This window comes from Dipodomys spectabilis, unplaced genomic scaffold (genome assembly GCF_019054845.1).
Source record: "Dipodomys spectabilis isolate Male_0828 unplaced genomic scaffold, ASM1905484v1 ptg000001l, whole genome shotgun sequence".
In the NCBI taxonomy this organism is placed as follows: domain Eukaryota; kingdom Metazoa; phylum Chordata; class Mammalia; order Rodentia; family Heteromyidae; genus Dipodomys; species Dipodomys spectabilis.
Genome location: NW_024870678.1, coordinates 3216123 through 3241916, shown reverse-complemented (window position 1 = coordinate 3241916; position 25794 = coordinate 3216123). Strand labels below are relative to the sequence as shown.

Here is a 25794-nt window from a genome sequence, read left to right as displayed (position 1 = left end):
GGGCTTTTCTGCCCAAGCTGGTTTCAAACTGTGGTCCTCAAGTCTCAGTCTTATGATTAGTTAGGATTACAGGCATGAGCCACTGGCAGCCAGCTATAGAAGCCAAATTTATGCATTAAGTATTGATCTTTTAAAGAACATGAAGGAAAACATCAGCCAACTGGTTCAGGCCAGCTTAACCCCACCCCAATCAGTGGCCACCACCCAGGGGAGGGTCTTGGGTCTGGCTATAACCCAGGCCAGCCCTCCTATAAGCTACTACCCAGGAGAGGGTCTGGCTTGTTTCAAACAATCCAATCACCAAATTGCCAAAAGGGAGGAGAAAAGGTAGGGAGAGACAATACAAAACAGCTGGTCCTCACCACATGGTAAACCATGGTTTCTGGTCCTACTGCTCACTCTTGTGAGTGGCTTTTACTTTCTCCTTACTAAATAAACTCTTTACAACTGCGCTCGTCATTCCTTGTTTTGTTTCTATACTTTCAGAGAACAAGAATCCACCACACTTGTGCATCAAACATAGAGCGAATCCATTTATTTTAACTCCATTTAAAAAATGCAAACAAGACCAAGATGGCGACGGGGCAGTAGGGAAACGCCACAGCTCTCTCCAACCAAAAAGAGAGTTCGAGTTCCAACCTTTAATATCCCCAAGAGACCGACAACAACAAAAAGACGAACACTCAGAGAAAAACCAGAGGTGGAAAATAACAAAAAAAAGAAAGAGAGGAAAAGAAGAATTTCAGAACAGAGAAGAGCGAAGACCCCTCCCCCAACCTTTACTGGTCGCGCGGCAGTGCGCCAAGCCGCCGGCCAGCCGGCCCGGCGGGGGCTGCCGGAGCCCCAGAGACACAGGGGGCTGCTTGCAGATCACCAGGTACCGGATTGCAGAACAGCGGATCGCCAGGAACAGAAAAACCTACCAGCCGGGAGTCTCCAGGAGGATCCCACCCCACCCATCACTCTCCACCGGAGCGGAGAGGCTCCATCCAGCCAAAGCCGCCCGGCACCAGCAGCGCCACAAAGGGACCTGTCCGCAGACCACCCGCCCAATCGCGATCGCAACGACCCGGCGGGGGGCCACCCAACCCAGCCTGCAACCACCCCAACTGAACTCGGACTGCAACAACAACTGACGACCTACAGGGTGAGTACCCATCAGGGGACAGGGAATCCATCAAGGGAGACCAGAGCTGGAGGGAATCCCCAGACCCTGACCTAGACTCCCTACCCCAACACCCGGACCACAGGACCCACTAAAACTGGGAACTGTTCGAGAGCTCCACCAGCCGGTGGAGCACACTCTGCTGGCCAGGCCAGAGCAAGAGCGCCCCTGGAAGGGAGCTTAAATGCTCAAGCCAGGAACAGTGCCCCTGGGTCAAGACTACCAACAGTAGAAGAAATTTGAACTGTGTCCTCCAGGCTGCATAACCAAGGTGGTATACACATTAGCACAGGCCTAACGAGCGCGCTCCAGGCTGGGGCCGGAACCAGGCCAGGGGACCGGCGCCTGAACAAAGCAAAAAGGGTCAGAAGTGGGGCTGTGGCTCAAATGGTAGGGTGCCAGCCCTGAGCTGAAGAGCTGAGGGACAGCACCCAAACCTAGAGTTCAAGCCCACAACCAGCCCAAAACAAACAAACAAAAACACATCAGGAGCCCATAGCAGACTCCAGTATTTGGGAGAGTGCATCCAGAGCATCTGATCTTCCCAAGAGCACCCGCAGGAGCAAACACAAGCAGTCTAGGCTGCTCAACCCTTCCAAAGGCGGGAATTGCTACAGCAGAGAGCTGAGAATCCTAAGTGAATAGCATCTGGAAATAGGCTCCCAACAGAATCCAGATCAGGCACAGACTCTCTCTACCAATACAGAATCAGCAACCAAGCAAAGACAGACACACCAAAACAAGATTGAAGAGCAGTCTCCTGAACCCCCATGCGAAAATCACAGAGAAAAATCACAAGGTTTACCACTACCCAGGACAGCAAGCTCACCTCAAAAGCCAGCAGCCACGCAGGGGAGAGCCCCAGTGGGAGCAAAGCAGGAATGGAAGACAAAAACTACATCCAAGGGTTGCTGGAGGCAATGACTCAAGAAATAAAGCGAGAAATGGATCAGAAATTGAAAGAGCACAAGGATGAACTATCAAAAGATATACAGGATATCAAACAAAAATTGGATGCAAAAATAGAAGCTGCACAAACCTCAGTAAGAAGTGAGATAAACGCCAAATTAGAGGTAATGCATACTGATCTCACCTCATTGAGAGGTGAGATCAGTACTCTGAGAACCAACATTGAATCCATAAAGGGATCCATTTCCACCATGCAAACCACAATAGAAGCCACGGTCAACAGAGTGAATGAAATGGAAGGTAAAGTGTCAGATACAGAAGACAGAATACACCAACTGGACCAAAAAGTGACAGATATGGAAAAATCACTCAAATTAAACCAAAGGGAAATTCAAGAGCAAGCAGATAATGCTAAAAAATTTAACCTTCGCATAATCGGAGTGGACGAAGGTGAGGAATTCCAGAGCAAGGGAATGCAACACCTATTTAACAAGATAGTCAATGAAAATTTTCCCCACCTCAAAAACGACCATCTTAACTACATCACAAAAGCTTATCGAACACCCAACAAGCAAGATCCCAGGAGAAACACTTCTAGGCACATAATAGTAACAATGATGGATCTGAATAATAAGGAAACAATCCTGCATGCAGCAAAAATGAAGAAGGAGCTATACTACAACGGGAAAAAAATTAGAATCACTGCAGATCTCTCCACACAAACAATGAATGCAAGAAAAGCCTGGGAAAGCACCATACGAGCCCTGAGAGCCAATAACTGCCAACCCAGACTGATATACCCGGCAAAGCTAGCATTCACATTCGATGGAGAACTGAAAACTTTTAATAGCAAAGAAAAACTAAATGAATACATAAACATTAAGCCAGCATTACAAAGAATTCTAAGAGGGGGGACACAACCTGAAGAAAGCAACCAGGAACTGGGACCTGCCCCAAACAGGCATTACTCAAAGTCTAACTGAGCAAGCACAGGAGGAAAGGAAAGAAGAAAAACTTAGGAAAACGGAATGGCAGGGACAACAATGCATCTCTCTATACTTTCTCTTAATATAAATGGGCTGAATTCGCCAATTAAAAGAAAACGAACTGAGGACTGGATCAGAAAACAAGACCCATCCATCTGTTGCCTTCAGGAGACCCACCTCTCAGCCAAACATACAAACAAACTCAGAGTGAAGGGGTGGAAAAGGATCTACCAATCAAATTCCCCCAATAAGAAAGCAGGTGTAGCTATCCTGATATCTGACAAAATAAACTTTTCATTAAAATCAGTACAGAAAGACAAGGATGGACACTACATATTAATAAAGGGAACAATCCAAGAGGAGGATATAACCATCATCAACTTATATGCCCCAAATATTGGTGCACCCAGATATGTTAAACAAATGCTCTCAAACTTACAGAATAAAATAGATCCCAATACGATAATACTAGGAGACTTTAACATGCCACTCTCACCAAAGGACAGGTCTACCAACCAGAGGATTGGCAAAGAAGCTACCGAATTAAGTGAGGCCATACTTCAAGCGGAATTAACTGACATCTACCGAGTATTTCACCCTAAAACAACACAGTACACATTCTTCTCAGCAGCTCATGGAACTTTCTCCAAAATAGACCATATCATAGTTCATGCAAGGAACTTAAGCAAATACAAAGGGATCGACATAATCCCCTGTATTCTATCTGACCACAGTGGAATCAAGCTAGCTCTCAATAACAAAGCATACCGCAGAAATTTCTCTAATACATGGAAATTGAACAGCACACTCCTTAACAAGGCCTGGGTAACAGAAGAGATCAGAGAAGAAATAAAGCATTTCCTAGAACTCAATGAAAATGAAAACACCTCACAAAGAAACTTGTGGGACACAGCAAAAGCAGTCCTGAGGGGCAAATTTATTGCCCTCAGTGCCCACATCAAGAGAATGGAGACAGACCAAGTAAATAATCTCATGTTGCAACTAAAACAGCTAGAAAAACAAGAAAAAATGGGACCTAAAGCTACTAGACGAAGCCAGATAACCAAATTGAGAGCAGAGATTAACCAATTAGAAAATCAGAAAACCATAACCAAAATAAACCAAACAAAAAGCTGGTTCTTTGAAAAAATAAACAAAATTGATGGCCCGTTGGCAAGATTAATTAAAAAAAGAAGAGAGGAAACCCATATTAATAGGATTAGGGATGCCACGGGAAACATCACAACACGTACCCAAGATATCCAAACAATTCTAACAGACTACTTTCAAAAGCTATACTCTCTAAAGGAAGAAAATCTGGCGGAAATGGATGCATTTTTAGAGAAATACAAGTTACCCAAACTGAGCAAAGAAGAAGTTAACCAATTAAATAAGCCAATATCCTATAATGAGATACAGGAAGCTATCAAAAGTCTTCCAACAAAAAAAAGCCCAGGACCAGATGGATTCACAGCAGAATTCTATAAGACCTTTAAAGAAGAACTAATACCCATACTCCTCAAGCTCTTCAGAGAAACAGAGAAGGAGGGAGCTATCCCAAACTCATTCTACGAAGCCAATATCACACTCATCCCCAAACCAGGCAAAGACCCAACCAAAAAGGAGAATTACAGGCCAATCTCCTTGATGAACACAGATGCAAAGATCCTTAACAAGATTCTAGCTAACAGAATCCAGAAACACATAAAAAAAATAATACACTATGATCAGGTAGGCTTCATCCCAGAGACACAGGGATGGTTTAACATACGTAAGTCAATAAATGTAATCCAGCATATCAACAGAGCCAAGGTCAAGAATCACATGATTATCGCCACAGATGCAGAAAAGGCCTTTGATAAAATTCAACATTCATTCATGCTAAAAGCTCTGGAGAAAATAGGAATAGAAGGAACATTTCTAAAAACAATAAAAGCCATTTATGACAGACCAATAGCCAATATTATACTTAATGGGGAAAAGCTACAACCAATCCTCCTAAAAACAGGAACAAGGCAAGGATGTCCACTGTCTCCACTCCTCTTCAACATAGTCCTAGAACCCTTAGCCAGGGCAATAAGGCAAGAAAAAGACATTAAAGGGATCCGCATAGGGAAAGAAGAAGTGAAACTATCCCTTTTTGCAGACGACATGATACTATACCTCCATGATCCCAAAAACTCCATCCCCAAACTTTTAGAAATCATAAGTCACTTCGGCAAAATAGCAGGATACAAAATAAACCCACAAAAATCAGTTGCCTTCCTATACACTGATAACGCACAGGAAGAGAGGGAAATAAAGGGAGCAACCCCATTCACAATAACCTCCCAAAAAATAAAATATTTAGGAATTAACCTAACCAAAGATGTAAAAGAACTATTTAATGAGAACTATAAAAAGTTAAAGAAAGAAATTGCAGAAGACACTAGGAAATGGAAAGACCTCCCATGCTCCTGGATAGGCCGACTTAATATAGTAAAGATGGTGATACTTCCAAAACTTATATACAAATTCAATGCAATTCCTATTAAAATCCCAATGACGTACATCACTGAAATACAGAAAACAGTCCAAAAATTTATATGGAACAACAAAAGACCTAGAATAGCCAAAACAATTCTAGGGGATAAAGACAATATGGGAGGGCTATCCATGCCGAACTTCAAACTCTACTACAGAGCTATAATCACAAAGACAGCATGGTACTGGCACAAAAACAGACCCGAAGACCAATGGAACAGAATAGAAGATCCAGATATAAATCCACAGGCCTACAGCCAGCTGATATTCGACTAAGGAGCCAAAGACATACAATGGAAGAAACACAGCCTCTTCAACCGCTGGTGCTGGGAAAACTGGGCAGCCACATGCAGAAAACTAAAAGTGGACCCCAGCCTATCACCATGCACCAACATCAACTCAAAATGGATTAAAGACCTTAACATTAAACCTGAATCTCTGAAACTACTGCAGGACAGAGTAGGAGAGACACTTGAACTAATAGGCACAGGAAGGAACTTCCTGAACAGAGTCCCAGGGTCACAACAAGTTGGAGAGAGACTCGACAAATGGGACTACCTTAAAATAAAAGGCTTCTGCACAGCTAAATCTATTGCAACTAAGCTAGAAAGACAACCAACTAATTGGGAAAAAATATTTACCAGCAATATATCAGACAAGGGGTTAACATCCTGTATATACAGGGAACTCAAGAAACTAATCCCTCCCAAACCTAACAAACCAATTATTAAATGGGCAAGGGAACTAAAGAGGGACTTCTCAAATGAAGAAATAAAAATGGCAAAGAAACACATGAGGAAATGTTCATCATCCCTGGTGGTGAAGGAAATGCAAATAAAGACAACCCTGAGATACCACCTTACCCCAGTCAGAATGTCCCACATCCACAAATCAGCCAACGACAAATGCTGGAGGGGATGTGGAGAAAGAGGAACCCTATTACACTGCTGGTGGGAATGTACACTTATACAACCACTTTGGAAAGCAGTCTGGAGGGTCCTTAGAAAGCTAAAGATTGACCTCCCTTACGACCCAGTCATACCACTTCTAGGCATCTACCCTGAACAACAGGAACCAATATACAAGGACACGTGCACCTCCATGTTTATTGCAGCACTGTTCGCAATAGCTAGGATATGGAAACAACCTAGGTGCCCCACCACAGATGAATGGATCCAAAAATTGTGGTATCTATACACAATGGAATATTATGCAGCCATTAGAAATGACAAAATAATGGCATTTGCAGGGAAATGGATGGAGCTAGAAGGAATCATGTTGAGCGAGGTAAGCCAAGAACGAAGAGACAAACGGTACATGGTCTCCCTCATAAGTGGATGCTAAATCCAAAAGGTTAGGTGATACGACAAAACTAACAGGACTTAAGAAACAAAGAACTCCCGCTCATCTGGTTGAACCACTACTAAATATCCTCATGCTGCTGATCACAAATATGGTATATAACATGTGAACACTGTTATATATTACAGACTGTGGTAGACAATTTGCTCCAGGGAAGTTAGAATGAACTTGTGACTTTGAAATTATGTAATCATTTAATCACAATCAAAAAAAAAAAAGAACCTCGGGGAAGGGAGGGAGGGAGGGGATGGTAGGGGGAAAACAATGGAGGGGGTAACAATGTTCAAGAGGAAGTGTACTCATAACCTCACTCATGTAACTGTAACCCTCTGTATAGTAGCTTTACAATAAAAAAAAAATGCAAACAAAATTATTTACCTTCAGGATGGCTTCTTTTGTATAGAAACTAAATTTGCCGACTTGTGTGTCATCTAACTCAGAGATGGCTAAGACAAGAGTAGTAGGAACATATCTGCAAAAAGAAGGTATAAGGGTATTTTCATCTGACATGCTACCACCTAACATGCCGATCCTATTATTTATGTGTTTACGCATTCATTTATTTATATCAGTATAGGGCTTGAACCCATGACTGCAGGGTTCAAGCACTCTACCACTGAGCTCTACCTCCAGCCCTTTTCACATTTTATTTTGAAACAAGATTTCCTTAATTTTCCTAGGCTAGTCTCAAGACTTGTGATCTCCCTGCCAGTCTACAGAGTAATTGGGATTACAGGTGTGATCCACCACACCTGGCCAAGAGAAACCCAGGCTGATGGAGGAAAAGTCATGTGACCAGATTAAAAACCTGGCAAGCACAAGTTTTATATAAGACCATATTTCACTCTCTAAATGGAAGACTTGAGAGACTTTTCAGCCCTCATTGGACATGATCTCTCTACCATTTGGGTTGTGATGATCAGTCTGTAATGTTTGCAATTCTTTTCTGTTGTTTTTCCCTGACCTTCTTTTTCTTAATCCATTTTTTAAGCATTCATTAGTTATACAGGGGCAGTTTCATTGTGACACTTCCACACATGCACACAGTATGTCTTGGCCTATCTCACTCTCCTCCTTCTACCCCCTTTCTACTTCCATCTCTTAAAAAAATTCTCAACAGGTTTCATTGTTCTATTCTCAAACATGCAAATAGACTACAGTGACTATATTCACACTCTTTGTTAACCCTCCCCATCCCACCCAAGCTTTCCTCACTTTTCAGCCATTTCCTCCTCCTCCTCCTCCTCCTCCTCCTTCTCCTCTTCTTCCTCCTCCTCCTCCTCCTGCTAGTGTGTAGTAACTGTACCATCCTCTAACCTTCTTGACCATGCATGTTCAGGATCCTTTACTAACTCCTTCCTTTGAACATCCTCTAAATGCTGTCTAATTCTTGCTCTCTCTTATGATTCCAACAATCATTCAAACATTCCTTATAGCCAGGTTCCATCTTGGGACACAGTCCTCCATCCATAACTATGAGACTTTGTCAAGTGATTTTGTTTCTTCATTTGTCAATGGGACTATCACCCACTTCAGGATAGTGAAGAATATGAACTGATAATATGCACAAACATGCTTTCCAAAATATAAGTCACCGTATTCATGTTTGGAATATGTTGTTACATGACACTCCTGAATAATAACTTTATAGCAAAGAAATGATAACTTAAGACTCCAGTTCTCTTGATCCCCAGTTAATTCAGAAGGCTCTTTTGTTTTATGGCATCTTTGGGAGGATTAATCACTATTTGATCAGAGTATACTTCATTTAAACAGCTTGTGCTAATTGGTGGATTCTTTCTGAATCAAGATAAGTCATATGTTTACAGCAGAATAAAATATCAGCTCCACAGGGAGGCCGTTAAAGAGCCAGGATCCAACTTGGCTGCCAGTTAGAGGCCCAGCCTCACCTGAGGCCCAATCATACTTCTTGCCCTGGTTTCTGTGACACATCTCTGCATCTTTACCATGCATTCTGGTTTGTGTTTGGCAAGTATGACAGGGTACAGCAGAGAACATTTTGCCTCCAAGGGACTATCTGGCAATGTCTGGAGACATCTTCAGTTGTTAGAAACAAGGGATAGGAACAGAGGTTGGGAAAGATCAAGCATCGATGATGGGGGACAGGGATGTTACTATCTAGTGGGTAGAAGCCAGGAATTCTGCTACAAGACTGCCAAAGGATAGTTACCTCTCACAACAAAGACTTGTAGAGCTCCTAGTTTTCCTAGAGCCAAGGTTAAAAAGCCTGGGGTTACTTTATTCTGTCACCCTAATAAGCAGGATGGCAGGTAGGTCTGACAGAGAGAGAACAATAAAGTGAAAAGAGCCAAATACTAGGTGTTGTACTTGCTGGAACTTTCCTCACCAGATGCCTCTTCTACATCTTATTCAAGTTGCATGTGCCTTCCCTCAAATCTTCCGACTAGAGTCCAAGGGTATCTTTTTGGTAAACCACTGCCCATCCTCCAGTTCTTGAAAATGCACTCCCATTTCTGAAAGGACTACACCCTTATGTACATGTCCCTAGCATAATCTTTAAATTCTACCCATAAAAGCATCTATGATCTAGGAGCTTGGTGCTAGTGATTGCTTGGTTGAACTGCCTGCCCTCTGTTTCCTTTGATTTAGCATTTGCTCCTGCTTCAATAAATTGTGCTCTGTTAAAACTCCTCTGTGTGTCAGCCTCTGAATTCTCTCTTTTTCACTTCTTCGTCTTCTTTTTCCTCCTCCTCTCCCTCCTCCTCCACCCCCACCCCTCCTCCTCCTCCTCCTCTTCCTCCTTCTCTTTTTCCTTCTTCTTCATTTGTGCCAGTGCCAGAACTTGAACTCAGGGCCTAGCACTCACTTAACTTTTTTTGTTCAAATTTGGCATTGTACCACTTGAGGCACACCTCTACTTTAGGCTTTTTGCAGGTTAATTAGAGATAAGAGTTTTATGGACCCTTCTGCCATGAATGGCTTCTAACTATGATTCTCAGATCTCAGCCTCCTGAATAGCTGGGATTACAGGCATAAACTACCAATGCCCAGATTTCTTTTGAGACATCAAGAACCTTTCCATTCATTGACAGTGACACTAATTCATTTCATTCTAGCCCATACTCTTTGGATCCTTTAACCCACTAAAGGAGTTGTAATCAACAGTAATCAACGTCAGCAAAATAAAGGACACTTTTCCTCTTAGGAGTTACCTTTACCTCCTTTAGGGTGGAATCAGTACTGGGAATGATCAGGAATAGAGTTGGGACCCTGGGGAGGCAGGTGAGAAGAACACTTAGGTGGGAAGGAAAGCAGAGAGACATAGAAGAAACTTGCAAAAGCTGACTCTGTATGAGGAAAAAGAAGATGGTCTCTCCTAGTAGGTTCAGGGTCAGCCGCTGGGCAGTGATGTCTTTCCAGCAATAGGGTGACCTAATGGGCCATGATAGGTTTCTTTGGGGTTGGCCTCCAATGAAAGAGTCATCAAAAAGCCTAAAGATAAAAGAAGTTGCTTATATGATACATTTGTGTTCTGTGTTATATGTGAGAAAAAAAATGCCCAGAAACCCTAAATGACTTCTTTCTGGTCTTAAGGCAAGCGAGAGACCATCCATGGTTCTTGTCTCATCAGACCAACCCTTGTCCCCTTTGCTATCTGGAAACAATGTATTCTCCCTGGGAAGTGGCAGAGCCAGTGATTTCATGTGAGTTCACTGACCTGATTTTTTTCATTTCTCAAAGTTTTTGTATTCTTAAATCTGATTATCCTTCTTAAAGTCTTATTTTCTGTCCTCTTACTGGAAAAGGAAAAAGAAAAAAAAAGAATCATGGCAGATAGAATGTAAGGAAGAGAACTTAAAAATGCAATTACACTGGCATGTCCAAAAGTGACAGAATTATCCCTGATTGCTTATTCTACCATTATTTTCATCTTAACCTCTCCCGAAGGCTCACCTGTCTACACGACCATTGTCCTCCAGCACAGAGGTTATAAACACAGGAGGTGGTTGGTCCACCTTGTCCTTGTGTGATGCAAACTCAAAGTGAACAGGTCTCAGATACAAGTGGAATTCTTCAAAACCCATTTCCCATGCCAATTCCTTATAAATCCTGAAAGAAAAAGAGGAAAAAAAAAGGCAAAGACATGTGTTGGTGTTTTCTCCTCAAAGTAAGCAGTAAGAAAACAAAAACAGATGAGTAAGTACTGAAGCAAAATCAAACAAGAGTAAGCCCAATACTATGTGAAGCAAGTGAGCCACAAAGTATAATGGATATTTAGATATTTAGGTGGCAGGCTGATTTAAAAACAAAAGAGACATACCAAGAGAAGAGTATAGAAATATTTATTAGGACATCAGTACCAGAACACAGTACAAGATACAGCAGGCCACTAGCAAGCTTTAGAAATACAACAGTGTTCACTCAGGGCCAGGAGAAGAGTTTAGGTCTTTGGTTAGGCTACTTTTGACTGGATATTCCTTGTTTTATGGAACCTATTGATTGGCTGTCTCTCCCACAAGGTTTAAAATTTTGCACATGGAAATGGCCCTCAGTTTTTTTGTGTTCTATCTAACCCATTTCCTGGTCTTGACTTGGTTCCTCATTCCATTGGGACCTTGGAATTTTGCTGTGCTTCATGTCACTTTCAATATAAAAGTCCTGCTCTCCATGACAGTTATAGACTGGTAGACAGTCACAGTAGAAGACGATGTGCTTGGGCACTTCCCTGTCTCATGTCCTTCTGGTTGGCATCTGTCCTCAGAGCTCTCAATGTTGTCTTCCAAATAAGCTTCATTGCCTTTCCTTAGAGCTCTTCACAGAAAGCCTCTCTGCCCCTCCCTGAAGAATGTCTTTTGGTCCACGATCTCCATGCTCCTGCTACATGATCATTATTTCTCAGTCTTCTTTAGGTCTCCTCATCCTTATTTCAGATAATGGTGTTTTCCAGGGTTATAGATTTGGTTTTCTTTTCATCTCCTACATCCTCTCCTAGGGGAATTCATTCACCCAAAGGATATAAAAATACCCCCCTCATGCAGGAATCTGTGACTCTTATCCTTATCTTGATTCACCTCTGCATTCCAGTTTTGAATTTGTATGACTGCCAGATGTTCCTCTGGCAGTTCAGTGTTGTGTGTCTACAATGCTTTGGCCCACTTTTGCACTCTTATTCTAACCCAGTTTTCATACTGTGGAGCTGGTACATTAAGAGTGAATTCAACTGGGACCTGTATTAGTTTGCTTTAAGAAGGTACAAGAGAAAAACAGAAAGTATTCAGTGGCTCAGATAATAAAAATTGATTATCTCACAATTCTAGAAGATGGAAGAAAGATCCAGGTGTCATCAAGATTGGCTCTTTCTCAGAGCTGTGAGGAAGAGTTTGTTCCAGACCTTTCTCATTGGCCCATGTAAGGCCATTTTCTCTCTGTGAGCTTCACAGGTGTGTGGTGTCTTCACATGGAGTCTTTTATAAAGACACCAGTCACATTGGATTAGAGGTGGTCCTAAAACTTTACCTTACATTATACCCTGAGGTACAAGGTATTCATTCTTGAATATATGAACTTTGGAGAGATGTAGTTTAGTTCATAGCATTCCTTCTTCTATTCAGAATTCCTGATCCACTTAGAACAAACTACTTCCTTTTCAGTACTCCTGAAGTGTTTTGTTCAGATGAGTAGGAAAACAGTACTACAGTGTATTATGGGTAACTCTACATTATGAGGGCTAGGATCATTAATTTCAGAGGCAATAATATTTTCACCAATAGTCTAAATTCTGCTTCTACTATTTTTTAGTTATATGACTTTGCAAAAATTACTTTTCTTTTCTGAGCCTCTATTTCCTTGCTGATAAAGTGTTTGTTTCTATATCACAAGGATACTTAGAGAATTAAATGAAATGATACATTAAATCTTCATAAAGATCCTGATCACAGCAGGCCCTTGATAATGGTTAGTGGACAACTGTACTTCCCATGTCTTCAGGGCCTCTCATGGTGACCAGAACACAGGAGCACTAGCATTCACACATGTTTGCAGCCTCTAGTTCCATATTTTTTTTTGCTAGCAAAACATGTCCACTTGAAGGCTTACCTTCATTTCTCACTTAGAACTAAAATGTTAACTATTTCCTTCCTCCCTCTCTAATTCTCCCTCCTTCATCTCCCTTTCTCCCCTTTTCTTTCCTTCTCCTGTACATGTATATACAGGATCAATGTTCTACTGTTCTCCTATTGTCTGCCATGGAATCACACAACAAGAAGGCTCTAGCCAGATGTGGGTCTATTGACCTTGGACTTCCCAGTCTCCACAATTATTTATTTATTTTTACTTTTTATTTTGCCGGTCGTGGGGCTTAAACTCAGGGCCTGGGTGCTGTCCCTGAGCTTTTTTGCTCAAGGCTAGCACTCTACTACTTTGAGCCACAGTATTCTTCTGGTTTTCTGGTGGCTGATTGGAGATAAGAATCTCATGGACTTTCCTGCTCATGCTGGCTTCGAACTGTGATCCTCAGATCTCAGCATCCTGAGTAGCTAGGATTCAAAACTCTGGTCCTTATAAATTACCCAGTCTCAAGTATTCTGTTATAGCAGTACAGATGGACTAAAATACCAGATCATGGGACATTATGATAAACAACAGGAATAAAACCTTTGCATTCAGGGAGCTTATGCTAGCAGGAAAACCCTTGTAATCCCAGCACTAGAGAGGCTGAGGTAGGAAGATTGTAAGTTCCAGGCCAAGCTGGGCTATTGCAAAACTCTGCCTCAAAAAAAACCCCAAAATTAAACAAACAAACAAACAAATATCCCCTCCCCTCTGCAACAAGAACAATGGGTCAGGAATGCTGATACCTGAGTGTAACCCAGCTCCTAATAGAGATAGGAGCATTGCAGTTTTGAAGCTAGCCTGAGGGGGAAAACATTATTAGATTATGTCAAAAACAAATCCAAGCAAACAACAACAAAAATCCAGGTTGACCGTGGTGGTACACATCTAATTGGGAGGCAACGATAAAAGCAAAAGGGGCTTCAGGGGTAAAGTGGTAGAATGGTAGAACAAATAGGAAGATTCAAGTTCAAACCCAGTACTACCAAAACAACAACAACAACAACAACAAAAGAAACAAAGAAACAAAAACAGGACCTATGCTGAATGGAAGGTGATGGAAAAAGGATGCAGCCCTGATCAGAGTAGTTAAGAGACAAGGCTTGGAGAGGGTGTTCTGCTCCAGGGCCAGAGAAGGGCCAGCCTCGAGGCTTGCAGGTAGCAGACCTGGGGTCTGTCATCTGTTCTCCCTGTCTTGCCCTAGACATAAAGTTCTAGTCTGCTCCTTCGTCCCCAACTGACCAAGCCAGATGAGCGCTCTCCACACTCATTTCTATGAGCCGGTGGCGGATGGTTAGGAGTTCCAGTAGTTTGGAGAACGTCTCCAGGAGCAGCGCATGGCAACTGCGGCCTTGTTTGTGTCCTTCCTCTGCGGCAGACTTGAGTGCAAGCCAACCTAGCTCCTCCACGAGAAAAGGGTCGTCCATCACTTTAGCTGAAAATAGCTGAAAGAAAACAAGTCGTAAAACACACACAAAAAATAAACTTCGTGTATTAAAATATGTATATACTGTCAGAGGCACAGATGTCCTGGGCTGCTTACAAGATACTAACAGGTATAAATTGCTCAGCAGGGTTCAGAGGGTTAGGTAAGCTAAACCATGCAAAAATACTTATCAGTATCACAAATGTTCTGAGCCTAAATAAATGATGAAAATAATGTGAATACAAATAGGTGTCCCTGGTTTTTTAACAGTATTTTAGTGGTTAGTAGCAAAATTGCAGATTCAACATTTTAAAGCATTTCTGCATAATGAGTATTACTAATTTATTTTCCTTTCTACCAGATCCGCATGAAGTGGACATAACAGGTACCACTATCCTTCAGCAACGAGGAAGCTAAAACAGAAGTTATGAAGCTTGAACTCAGGGTCTCTTGCTTCATGTTTTTGCTCAAGGTTGGTACTCTACCCCTTGAACTACACATCTGTTTTAGCTATTTGCTAGTTAATTAGTGATAAGAGTTTCTTAAGTTTATCTTCCAGCACTGGTTTTAAACTAAGATCCTCAGATCTCAGCTTCCTGAGTAGTGAAACCATCTTTAAGTTTTCCAAGGCCACAAGTAGTTCCTAAAAGAATTGAACTTCCCAGTTTTGAGGTCAGTCACTTTCCAGAACATTCACTTGCCTTCCCAGGGCTCCTTTACTCCCAGCTCAGCCACATGAAGTACCCATGTGTCCATTAAGGCCTCTGCACTAACAACTTCCTTGTCTTCTTATGGGCCCCTCCCAGCAAAGACCCAGCAAGAAAGCCCTCTATCTGCCTTTCCTGATTTGGTTTCCCCAAAGTGGACTAGCTCCCTTATGTCTCCACCAACCTATCAAAACATATAATTGCTATGTTCTTAAAGTCCTCTCACATGGAAACAAAGAGAGAGATTAAATTCCTGCATGTCTTCTGAAGCATTTTCTGACCTAATATCAAATATTAATCTGAATATTTAGTATTTCTAGATCCAAATTTGAACACATTTCAAAAACAATAATTAGGACTGTAGCATAAGTAGGAAACTATACAAGTATCTCAGATATTTTTACATTTTGCAAGAGAATTTCAGGTAGGTTTTTAAAATATGGCACCATAAGACAATGTGGAAAGAATTTTCAAGAAAAGGAAGTAGGATAGACATCTGGTAATTTGGAGAGATTTTAATATTGATTTGTACTTTACGTACCATATGAATGCACACACATTCCAGTGAAATAGTAAAGGAGTTAAAATAATCTAAAAATTAAATCATCCTTAAAATTAGACGAAATAACACAAATACGAAACAGCTGGAGGAAGATTCTGCATTTAGGAGGATAGAAGAAATCATAAAGGAATTGTTCAACAGATCTCACTATATGAAAACAAGAATTTTCTGTAAATAAAATAGACAAATGTAGAAAATATTTACAGAAAATGTGACAGGCCAAAACAGTTAAAGCTTTTATTTACAAAAATTTGCATAAGTAAATAGGAGTGACATTAAGACTCCAACAAATGAATAAAGGTAGAAAAAACAAGCTTCAGAAAAATTGCAGCTAGTAACAAAGCATTTGCAAAAATAATTGCATTAAGTAGCAAGAAGGTGTAAATGAAGAGCATAATGCTACCTTTTATGGGCATGCGTATATGCATATACATATATGTACATATTTATGGGTATATACATACTACACATATGCTTATACATGCTATGGGTTCACCTAATACTGCACTGCAGGCCCCAGAAGAACTGGTCCTCTTATATACCAGTGGTAGCATTTTAAGTAGGCATAACTCTTTCAGAAAGCAATTTGCCAATAGGTATGCAAGATTTAAATTTCATTTCAACCATTCTGCTTCCAAGAATCTATCAAAAAGAATCAATTCAGTATATGGAAGTATCTGTAAGCATGATGATGTATTTTTTACCATTTTTAATAATAAAGAAAAAAAGTAGAAACCATTTGGATGACCAGCAGAAGGCAACAGGTTAGGGAAGTTATACGACTCATTGTGTAAGGGAGTTTCATGGGCATGAAGGTGAGTATAAATTAGTTTGTAATGTGGAAAATATATAGTACAATACTAAATGAAAAAAGAAAACAATGCATAAAGATCTGTTTAAAGTATACATATAAAAACTCAAAATATGACAAAAATAATTATAGTGAATTTGAGTAGTTTTACTTAGGTTACATTTTGTTCTGTTCTTTTTTGAGTATGAAAATTCTCTATAGTTTCATATTATGTGAATGAATTTTTAATTAACTTATAACTAAATCAAATGTCAGTTTGGGCAGGAGTAGGAGTTCCAAGATAAACCTAAGGAGTAAATCTTTTTGGCAGTAGCCTTTGAAAGCTTCTTTGTTATATAGCAAGTGTCCACAAAGTAAGGCCAATTTGGAATCTCAGGCTAAACCTTAACAGAAGCCCAGACAGCCTCAGTTGAAAAAAAAAAGGATTAAATAGAATAATAGATATATAAATTATTTGGCTAGTTTGGACCATCAGGCATTAGAGGAAGGGTATATAAAGTCTATTGAACTTACCACCACTGACTTCTAAAATACACAAACATAATTGTACAAAAAAGGAAAATGAGGCTCAGAGAGGCCAAAATATTTGCTCAGAGTCACACAGTTAATGGCAGGTAACTTCTAACTCAAGGTTCTCTCCCCACCACCAAAATTAGCCCAAGACAAAAAGAGCAAATTGTAAGAAGAAAATACATTTATACAATATATTTAGTTAAATGTGCATTATTAAAAGATAAATAATAAACAATAAAACACTTTCACATACCTATGTAATCCCCCTATTAATTATACATTATTGTAGCATCCTTATAAACTGGAAACATTGACCAGAAAAAAAATCATATAAAAATATTGGCAAGGCTATGATTATGTTTTATCTCTGGCTAAATAAGAAGAGAGCCAAAGAGAAAAACATAACTAAACAGTATCATCTGCAAGGAATCATTCTCTTTGATGAGGATCCAAATTCCCCTGCAGAAAGAACCTACATCTTTCTGGAGCTGCATGCTGTACCAGGCCTCAGGCTTGGTTGGGTGGAGCCATAGGTCCAGGGCCAGCTGCAGGATGTGTTGTTCTAGCAAGGCAAGGCCACTGGGTGACATGGGCCTGCAGGCATGACGGGCTTCTCTGAGCAGGTGCTCAAGGGCCCTGGGGAGGAGCCCAGCCAGACCAAGGGATGGGTGGAACTCCAGCAGATAAATGTTTTTCAAAGCTTGGCTGGAAAAGGAGGCAAAACAAATAATGATGGTAAACAAGAAGAAATGCAATCTGTTTCTGAAGATATTTGAACTTTATAATTTAAAGACCAAAAAGGGGCTTGGAAGGTGGCTCAGTGGTAGAGCACTTGCTTTGCATACATGAGGCCCTGGGTTCGATTCCTCAGCACCACATAAGCAAAAAGAAAAAAAAAGCCGGAAGTGGTGCTGTGGCACAAATGGTAGAGCGCTAGCCTTGAGATGAAGAGCTGAGGGCTAGTGCCCAGGCCCAGAGTTCAGGCCCCACAACCGGACCAAAAAAAAAAAAAAAGACTAATAATAGAATTTCTTACAGGTCTAGCATCATAAACTAGTAACTCAGAGAATGTCAGAGGTTATTTAGGGATGTGGCTGGCTTACAAAATGGAAAGAAATCAATGTATAGCCTAAAAACCCAATAAGAATAAAACTATAGCTGGGCTCTGGTGGTTTATATCTGTAATCCTAGCTACTCAGGAGGCTGAGATCTGAAGATCATGGTTCAAAGCCAGCCTGGGCAATAAAGTCCACACGAATCTTATCTCCAATAAACCATCAAAAAGCTGAAAGTAGAGGTGTGGCTTGTGTGGTAGAATGCCAGCCTTGTGTGGAAAAAGCTGAGTAAAAGTATAAGATCCTTACCTCCCTTAAAATAAAAATGACAGTGATTAGACACAAACCTTTATTTCAAATAAAATGAAATCATTTTCAAAATTATTTGTGTCTAGCCGGGCACCGGTGGCTCATGCCTGTAATCCTAGCTACTCAAGAGGCTGAGATCTGAGGGTCACGGTTCAAAGCCAGCCTGGGCAGGAAAGTCCAAGAGACTCTTATCTCCAATAAACCACTAGAAAACTGGAAGTGTTATGGTTCAAGCAGTAGAGCACTCGCCTTGAGCTGAAGAGTACAGGGACAGTGTCCAAGCCCAGAGTTCAAGCCCCACAACTGACAATAAATAAATAAATTATATATATATATATATATATATATATATATATACATAGAGAGAGAGAGAGAGAGATTTGTATCTAGTTTTTCCCCAAGTTTTTTATCCTTTCTCCCACCAAAAACTATTAATAGACAAAGACAGTTTTAAAGTTCTGTATAAAAGTGCTAAGAATCTTCCTATTTGAAATAAGGAGGTTATACTTTTTAATTTAATTTTTTGTGTCTGTACTAAGGTTTGAACTTAGGGCCTAGCATTCTTGTTTAGCGTTTTTGCCCAAGGTTCGCATGCTACCACTTGAGCTACATCCCCACTTCTGAGTTTTTTGCTTGTTGTATTGGAGATAAGAGTCTTTCATATTTGCGTACCTGGGCTGGCTTCAAACCTGGATTCTCAGATCTTAGTCACTTGAGTAACTAGGATTCCAAACCTGAGCTACCGGTGCCCAACTAGAATGTTATAGTATAGAAAGAAATGAAGCTAGAAACAATATTGCTTGCCTGTGACTTACACTTTTATAAATAATGAAAAAGTCGAGGGTCTTTCTATACCTGCAAGGAACTGAAGAGCATAAATATTTCCGTTTAAATCTATGCAAATGGGGTTCTGCTTAGTGAATCTTAAAAAATAAAGCCCAAAGTCCGGACAGTAATCTCATCAAGCAAACAACGTTTATAGTGGAGACTGTGCTGACAGGTTTTACTCCCTGCATAGCCTTAGCCTGTCCTGCCAAAAACCATTTCCTGAACAGCAGACTTTTGCCATAGCACGCTGCACACACAGCTGATGTCTCAAATTCATTACAGTGAACAAATCAGTTTTGAGAAAGATTTATGGCCAAGATGCAGAGCTTTGTATAAAGAACTTCCAGGGCCCTTTTGCAAGAAATGAGGTTAGCAATTCAGCTATTAACTCCTACACTATCCTTTCCACATTCAAGATGATCCAATCAATAACCTTTGCCAGGCATTGGTGGCTCATGTCTGCAATCCTAGTTACTCAAGAGGCTCAGATCTGAGGATCATAGTCCGAAGATAGCCTTGACAGGAAAATTCACGAGAGTTTTATTTCAAATTAATCACCAAAAAAGCCAAAATTGGAGCTGAACATCAAGTAATACAGTGCCAGTCTTGAGCAAAAAAAGCTAAGCAAGAGAGCTAGGCCCTTTGCTTTGGCTAAAGAATAGCGCTTAGGCCCTGAGTTCAAGTTCTAGAACCAGCACACAAAGAGCAAAATAAAAATCAAAACAAAAAACCAAGATAATACCGTAACCTATCACAGCAGTTTCTCACATAAAGTTTGCCTTTACTGTTGGACTGAAGACCCCACAGAGCCCAGGGTCAGGGCTGTGTTCATGCTACACTCAGCTCTTAGCACATGGCCTGGTTTATGTGGGTGTTCATGTTGAATGAGGGAGAGACAATTTCTCTACCCACTTGGAGATAACAAAGAGATCTTTTTTTGGGGAGGGGGGCATCCAGTTGAGGGCCTGAACTCTGGGCCTGGGTGCTGTCCCTCAGCTATCAGATCAAGGCTCTACCACTTGAGCCACAGTGCCTCTTCTGGCTTTTTTTCTCTGCTTATGTGGTGCTGAGGAATTGAACCCAGGGCCTCATGCATGCAAGGCAAGTGCTCTACCACTGAGCCACTTTCCCAGCCCAACAAAGAGATCTTGACCTCAGGGCTACCCAGATTAACCTGAGGCTTGTCACCTGCTTCCTGTTTTCCTGTATACTCAAAGGTGGGAAGGAAAGTTAGTGGTCCTGTCAAGGGGAGGAGACAGTGTGTCATACAGCAAATGCCTTTTCTGATGGTCTCAGGAAGTTGAACTCTGCTCTTTAAAGAGGTGAGGTTATAAGACAAATCTGCAGACATCTCTTTAGCAACACTTAGTAGAAATTTCTTCTCTAAGACACTTTTAAACATTTCTAAGTTTTAGATTTTGGACTTACATGCCTTTCAAGAACAACTTTTTTAAAATCCTCATTGGATTTTTTTTTTTTGGGTCGGTTGTGGGGCTTGAACTCTGGGCCTGGGTGCTGTCCCTCAGCTCTTCAACTCAAGGCAAGTGCTCTACCACTTGAGCCACAGTCCACTTTCAGTTTTCTGGTGGTTGACTGCAGATAAGTATCTCTTGGATTTTCCTGCCCGGGCTGGCTTTGAATCATGATCCTCAGTTCTCAGCCTCCTGAGTAGCTAGGATTATAGGCATGAACCACCAGCACCCAGCTTCATTGGATTTCTTAAAGGGATGATGATTCTGTACCAAATGGCATGCTTAAAATCCAACCACCATTTTTGTTGTTGTTGTTATTTATGAAGCAAACAGAGATTCAATATTTGAGGGAATCTTTCCCTTGTGGTTTAAATTTTTTTATTGTTGTTATAAAGGTGATGTATAGAGTGGTTACAGTGTATTAGTCAAGTAAGGAGTACATTTCTTTTTGGACAATGTGACCCCTACCTTCCTTCTCTCTCAATGTTCCTCTCCTGTCCCTATGTATAAGTGTATAGTTCATTTTCAATATAGTGCCTAGTGAATACCACTTCTGCATTTATTCACCCTTTATCCCTCCATTTCTGTGCCACCCCGTATATTCCCAAAGACATATAAATGAGCAAACAAGTCAAAAAGAAAAGAAAATGAAAACAACAAAGAAAAAACCTCTTACTTCCATTTCCCGGAGTTCATTTCATCCCCTGTGGCTTTTATAGATACATGTATCACCTTTCCAAATCATTGAGAGGTACTTTAAGGGTAGTAATTAGATGTAACACTATATGTTTAAGATTAACTATGTAATGTTTAAGGACAGCACCAACTTACGAGCTGTTGTTGATGGAAATGAGTTGCTTACAAATTACGTTAAGGGGAAGTCCAAATTTATTCCGCTCATCTGGATGTTCTTCCCGCCAGAGCCTCTGGACATACTCCCGCTGATGCTCTATCTGAAGTTGTAGCATAGGCATTCAAATTAGAAGAATAAACTTTCCCATGGATGTGAGTTATGAGCCTTGACAGGAAGTCACCCCTTTGCAGTTTTTTTTTTTAATCATTCAACCCATTTTCACGCAGACATTGTTTTGAAGATTTGTTTGCTATGAGACATGCAGTCAGAGCCAAGGTTCAGCCAAGGAAATCAAAGGCATCCAATTTTAAGAAGCAAAAGAAAACTTTTTTTTCTCTCAAATAATTAGAGTAGGGAAAAAATATCTAATCAGGCAGCAACATCTTCTATCTCCTGCTTATATCATGCCTAGCTTTTCTCTAGAAAACATACCATGTAGTCATTTCTCTCAGTGTCTCAAAAGAAGTCACAAAATCTTTTTGTTTTATTTTGTGTAGTATGTGCACATGTTGTGTGTGCATATGTGTGCATGTATATATATTGGTAGTGGGGGTTGTACTCATGGTCTGTCCTTTAGCTTTCTCATTCAAGGCTGGCACTTTGCCACTTGAACCACACCTCTATTTCTAGCTTTTTGGCAGTTATTTGGAGAAAAGAGTTTCATGGATTTTCTGCCCAGGCTGTCTTTGAACTGCAATCCTCATAACTCAGCCTTCCAAGTAGCTAGGATTACAGGCATGAACCACTAGCACCTGGTATAAAATCTTTTTAATACATTAAGGTCCCAAAAGATGTATCACTGGTTCTTCCTCCACAACTGAAAAACTGCTTCACCTAATCAAAGCAGATGTTATCAATTCCTGTGGACCTTTAGCTGTGATTACAGTGGAATCCTTTTGAGATGGTAGTTACGACTGGAATTCAGCAGTGCCAGTGGACTTACAAATGAACATGCTGCCAGCATAGTGATGCACGTATGTAGTCCCAGCTACTCCAGAGACAGAAGCAGGAAAATCTTGAGTGCAAAGCCAGCTTGAACAAAGTTAGAGACACCCTTTTTCAGAACCAAACTACAAGAACAAAGTGCTGAGCACATGACTCAAATGGTAAAGTTCTTAGTAAGCATGAGACCTTGAGTTCAAACCTCAGTACCACAAAAATGCAAGAAAAAAGAGGGCTCAGAGCATGGCTCAAAACGTAAAGCATTTGCTTAGCATACATAAGGCTTTGGGTTCGATTCCCAGTATCACGAAAAACAAAATTAAAAAAGAAATGCTGCCCGGGCTGGGAAAGTGGCTCAGTGGTAGAGTGCTTGCTTGCCTTGCATGCATGAGGCCCTGTGTTCAATTCTTCAGCACCACATAAGCAGAAAAAGCTGGAAGTGGTGCTGTGGCTCAAGTGATAGAGTGCTAGCTAGCCTTGAGCTGAAGAGCTGAGGCTCAGCATTCAGGCCCCACGACAGACCAAAAGAAAAAAAAATTGCTGCCTAGAAAACCCAAATTCGTATCCAGCAATAAAAGGAGAACAGTCTTCTCATTTCTGGATCATGTTGTCCATCCTCTTTTCTGTACCTTTTTAAAGCCTGACTTACCTGATGGCTGAGGATGCCCCTCACCAGCTGCAGGTGAAGCCTCAGGCAGGCACATTCATCTTGGTAGGCCTTAATGAAATAAGGGTGGCCAAGATCAAACTTGGGGCGCCGATGCATGATGTCAGTCATCACTTGTGCTAAGGCAAGCTTCTGCTCAGGGTCCAGTGTGTGCTGGTAGGCTTCAAAGTAACTATCGAGAAGCTAAAAATAAAGTTATAGTCAGGAAACAGCAGAGGCAGCCCTGGAGCCAGCAAGGAGATGGGAGGCCTTAGCCCTGAACTATACAGGTGTTGAGTATTCCTGGAATGAGCAGATATAGCCCCAATACCAGTTGGTACAGTTAGTAAACTCACAAACCCAGGTGGGTGAGGAAAAGAATGCATACTTTGGAACCAGAAAAACTGCACTTGAGTTTGGGCTGCTTCTGTCTCCTCTTCCTCTGCTCTCACTAATAAAAGGGGACTATATAATGACTAACACAATTCTGCAATAACAGTATGTTCCAATGAAACAATGCATTCAAAGATGCTTCATCAAATGTTTACTAGTCCTAGAAATCCACCCATCTTTTCTTGTCTAGTTACTTCTCCACAATTATCACTCTTGTTAAAATGGTATACATAAGTTTCTGGGCCTAACGACTTCTTTGAGTCCTCTCTGTGAAGGCTTCCATATTTATACATAGACAGTACTTCTGTCAGCTTTATTTTGGGGATCTAGGAACTGAATCTAGTAGGGTACAGGAGAAAAATTTCCCTTCTGTAGAAGAGTTAAAGAATGAATAGCATAAAAGACTCATAAAGTGCTATATTAAAAGATGCTTTTTGTCTGAAGGCCCAATGCTAAGGCTCAAGGAAGGAGAGTATGGGTATTTTATTTATCACTTAGACTTATAGGATGTTTTCTGGGACATCTATCTAAGATCAATCTTAGTAATAAAAGGAAAACACCAGGAGGCTAAAAATTTATGCCACAGAATGCAATCCACAAGTTATATACTCACATCATAGTGTAGAGCAGAAGGTGAGGGGAAATAGTGATCACTTTGACTTGACATGATCTCCAGGGAAAGCAAAGCAAGCAGAGTTATCTAAATTATCTGTTTCCTCCACTGAGCGCAATTCTTGACTCACAATCAATTCTTAGATGGGGAAAGAAGGATGTACTCAGTAGCCCCAGGGGGAGATTAAGAAAGAAATTATTACTTCCCTGATTCATTCTAGACTAAATTGAACCCTTTGGGCTGAGCCAGGACAACTCCAGGAGCTGGCTTATGGTATTTATACTTCCTTGACTGTTTTTGGACAAGGAGCTTAATTGTTTGGTTATTTGGCAGAAGTTCATGGGGAGTTAGTGTATGTGTGTGTTGAGGGAGGGGGTGTTGTTGATGATCAGAATCCACTGATGCCCGATTGTAGAGGCTTATGCTAAATCATTTGCTCACTACTGTTGATAAAGTTGAAAGATTTAGCAAATAAAAAGATGAGAAAAGCTAGGCATGATGGGCCAAAATTGTAATTCTAGCTACTCTGGAAGTAGAGGCAGAAGGATCACAAGTTTTAGTTTAGCATGGGTAAAGGTCATGGGAACCTATCTGAAGATCCAAACAAAAATAAAACAGAAGAGCTTGAGGGGGTCCTTGAAGTGAGGGGCTTTTGTCTAATAGGTGTAAGGCTCTGGGTTCAATCCTCAGTACCACGAGGGGAAAAAAAGGACATCTAGTCAAATTTGAATTTCAGATAAATAATAAATATTTTCTTTGCTATGTCCTAGATATTGCAATATCTTATATGTCACCATAGCTGTTGAGAAGAAGAATGTGTTCTGTTTTTAAAATCAATAGGACTTTTCCAAGTTTTGGGATTAACTTTGAGAAGTCTCAGATGGACCCTTGCAAAATTTTATTATGAATTCTTTCCCAACGGGGGTGGGGCATGATCTTTCTGCTGCACAGTTTTTATGTATCATATGTTTGCTAACTGGCCCATTTCCATTTAAACTCTGGGTTGCTATTTGTGTAAGAAGTCTTTCTAAACTGTCAAATGTCACCCGTGTGTGTGAAGGGCTAACTCTCAAGGCAAAATAATATGCTGAACACATAGATAGCAAGCAGAAAAACAGCAGAGAAAATAAGGAAATAGATAAAACAGAGCATCTCAAACTTCACTGTTTGTATTATTTTTACCTCATTTTTTATATTATATCTAGGATTTAAAATCATTTTAAAATGTATTACAGGTCAAATGAAAGTGAAAAATCATAAAAATCAGTGCTTGACACAGCTTGTCACACAATTTTATTTACTGAATCCTGGAAGAACGTGGCTGTGGAGAAAAGACTTAGCGAGGTACAATGTAGGAGCTAGAACAGCAGATACGTGGCTACTCGAGCCCCTTAATCCACTTAAATTGACATTGTTTCTAATTTTTTAATTCTTCATACATAAAATGATTGTTTTAAGAATTTAAAAGAATCCAGTATGTTCGAGAAGGTTTTTAGTTATGATACCAACATATTTAACAATCAGAAACAGCTGAGGAAACTTGGCAGCGAAATCAGTACTGGGGAAAATCAATTGTACTTGGGATAGAAATCTGGCTTAGCCCTTAAATGCAGGCTCTTTGGACAG

At 40.7% G+C, this 25794-nt stretch overlaps 1 protein-coding gene across 1 annotated transcript in view; it reads right to left on the bottom strand.

Moving 5' to 3' along the window:
• Positions 1-25794, bottom strand: part of LOC122119380 — a 138763-nt gene that overhangs the window by 73295 nt on the left and 39674 nt on the right. The window contains 6 exon segments of the mRNA XM_042693468.1: positions 7324-7417; positions 10882-11037; positions 14281-14483; positions 17534-17762; positions 21553-21674; positions 23166-23366. Of these exon segments, the coding sequence (XP_042549402.1) occupies positions 7324-7417; positions 10882-11037; positions 14281-14483; positions 17534-17762; positions 21553-21674; positions 23166-23366 (1005 nt within the window).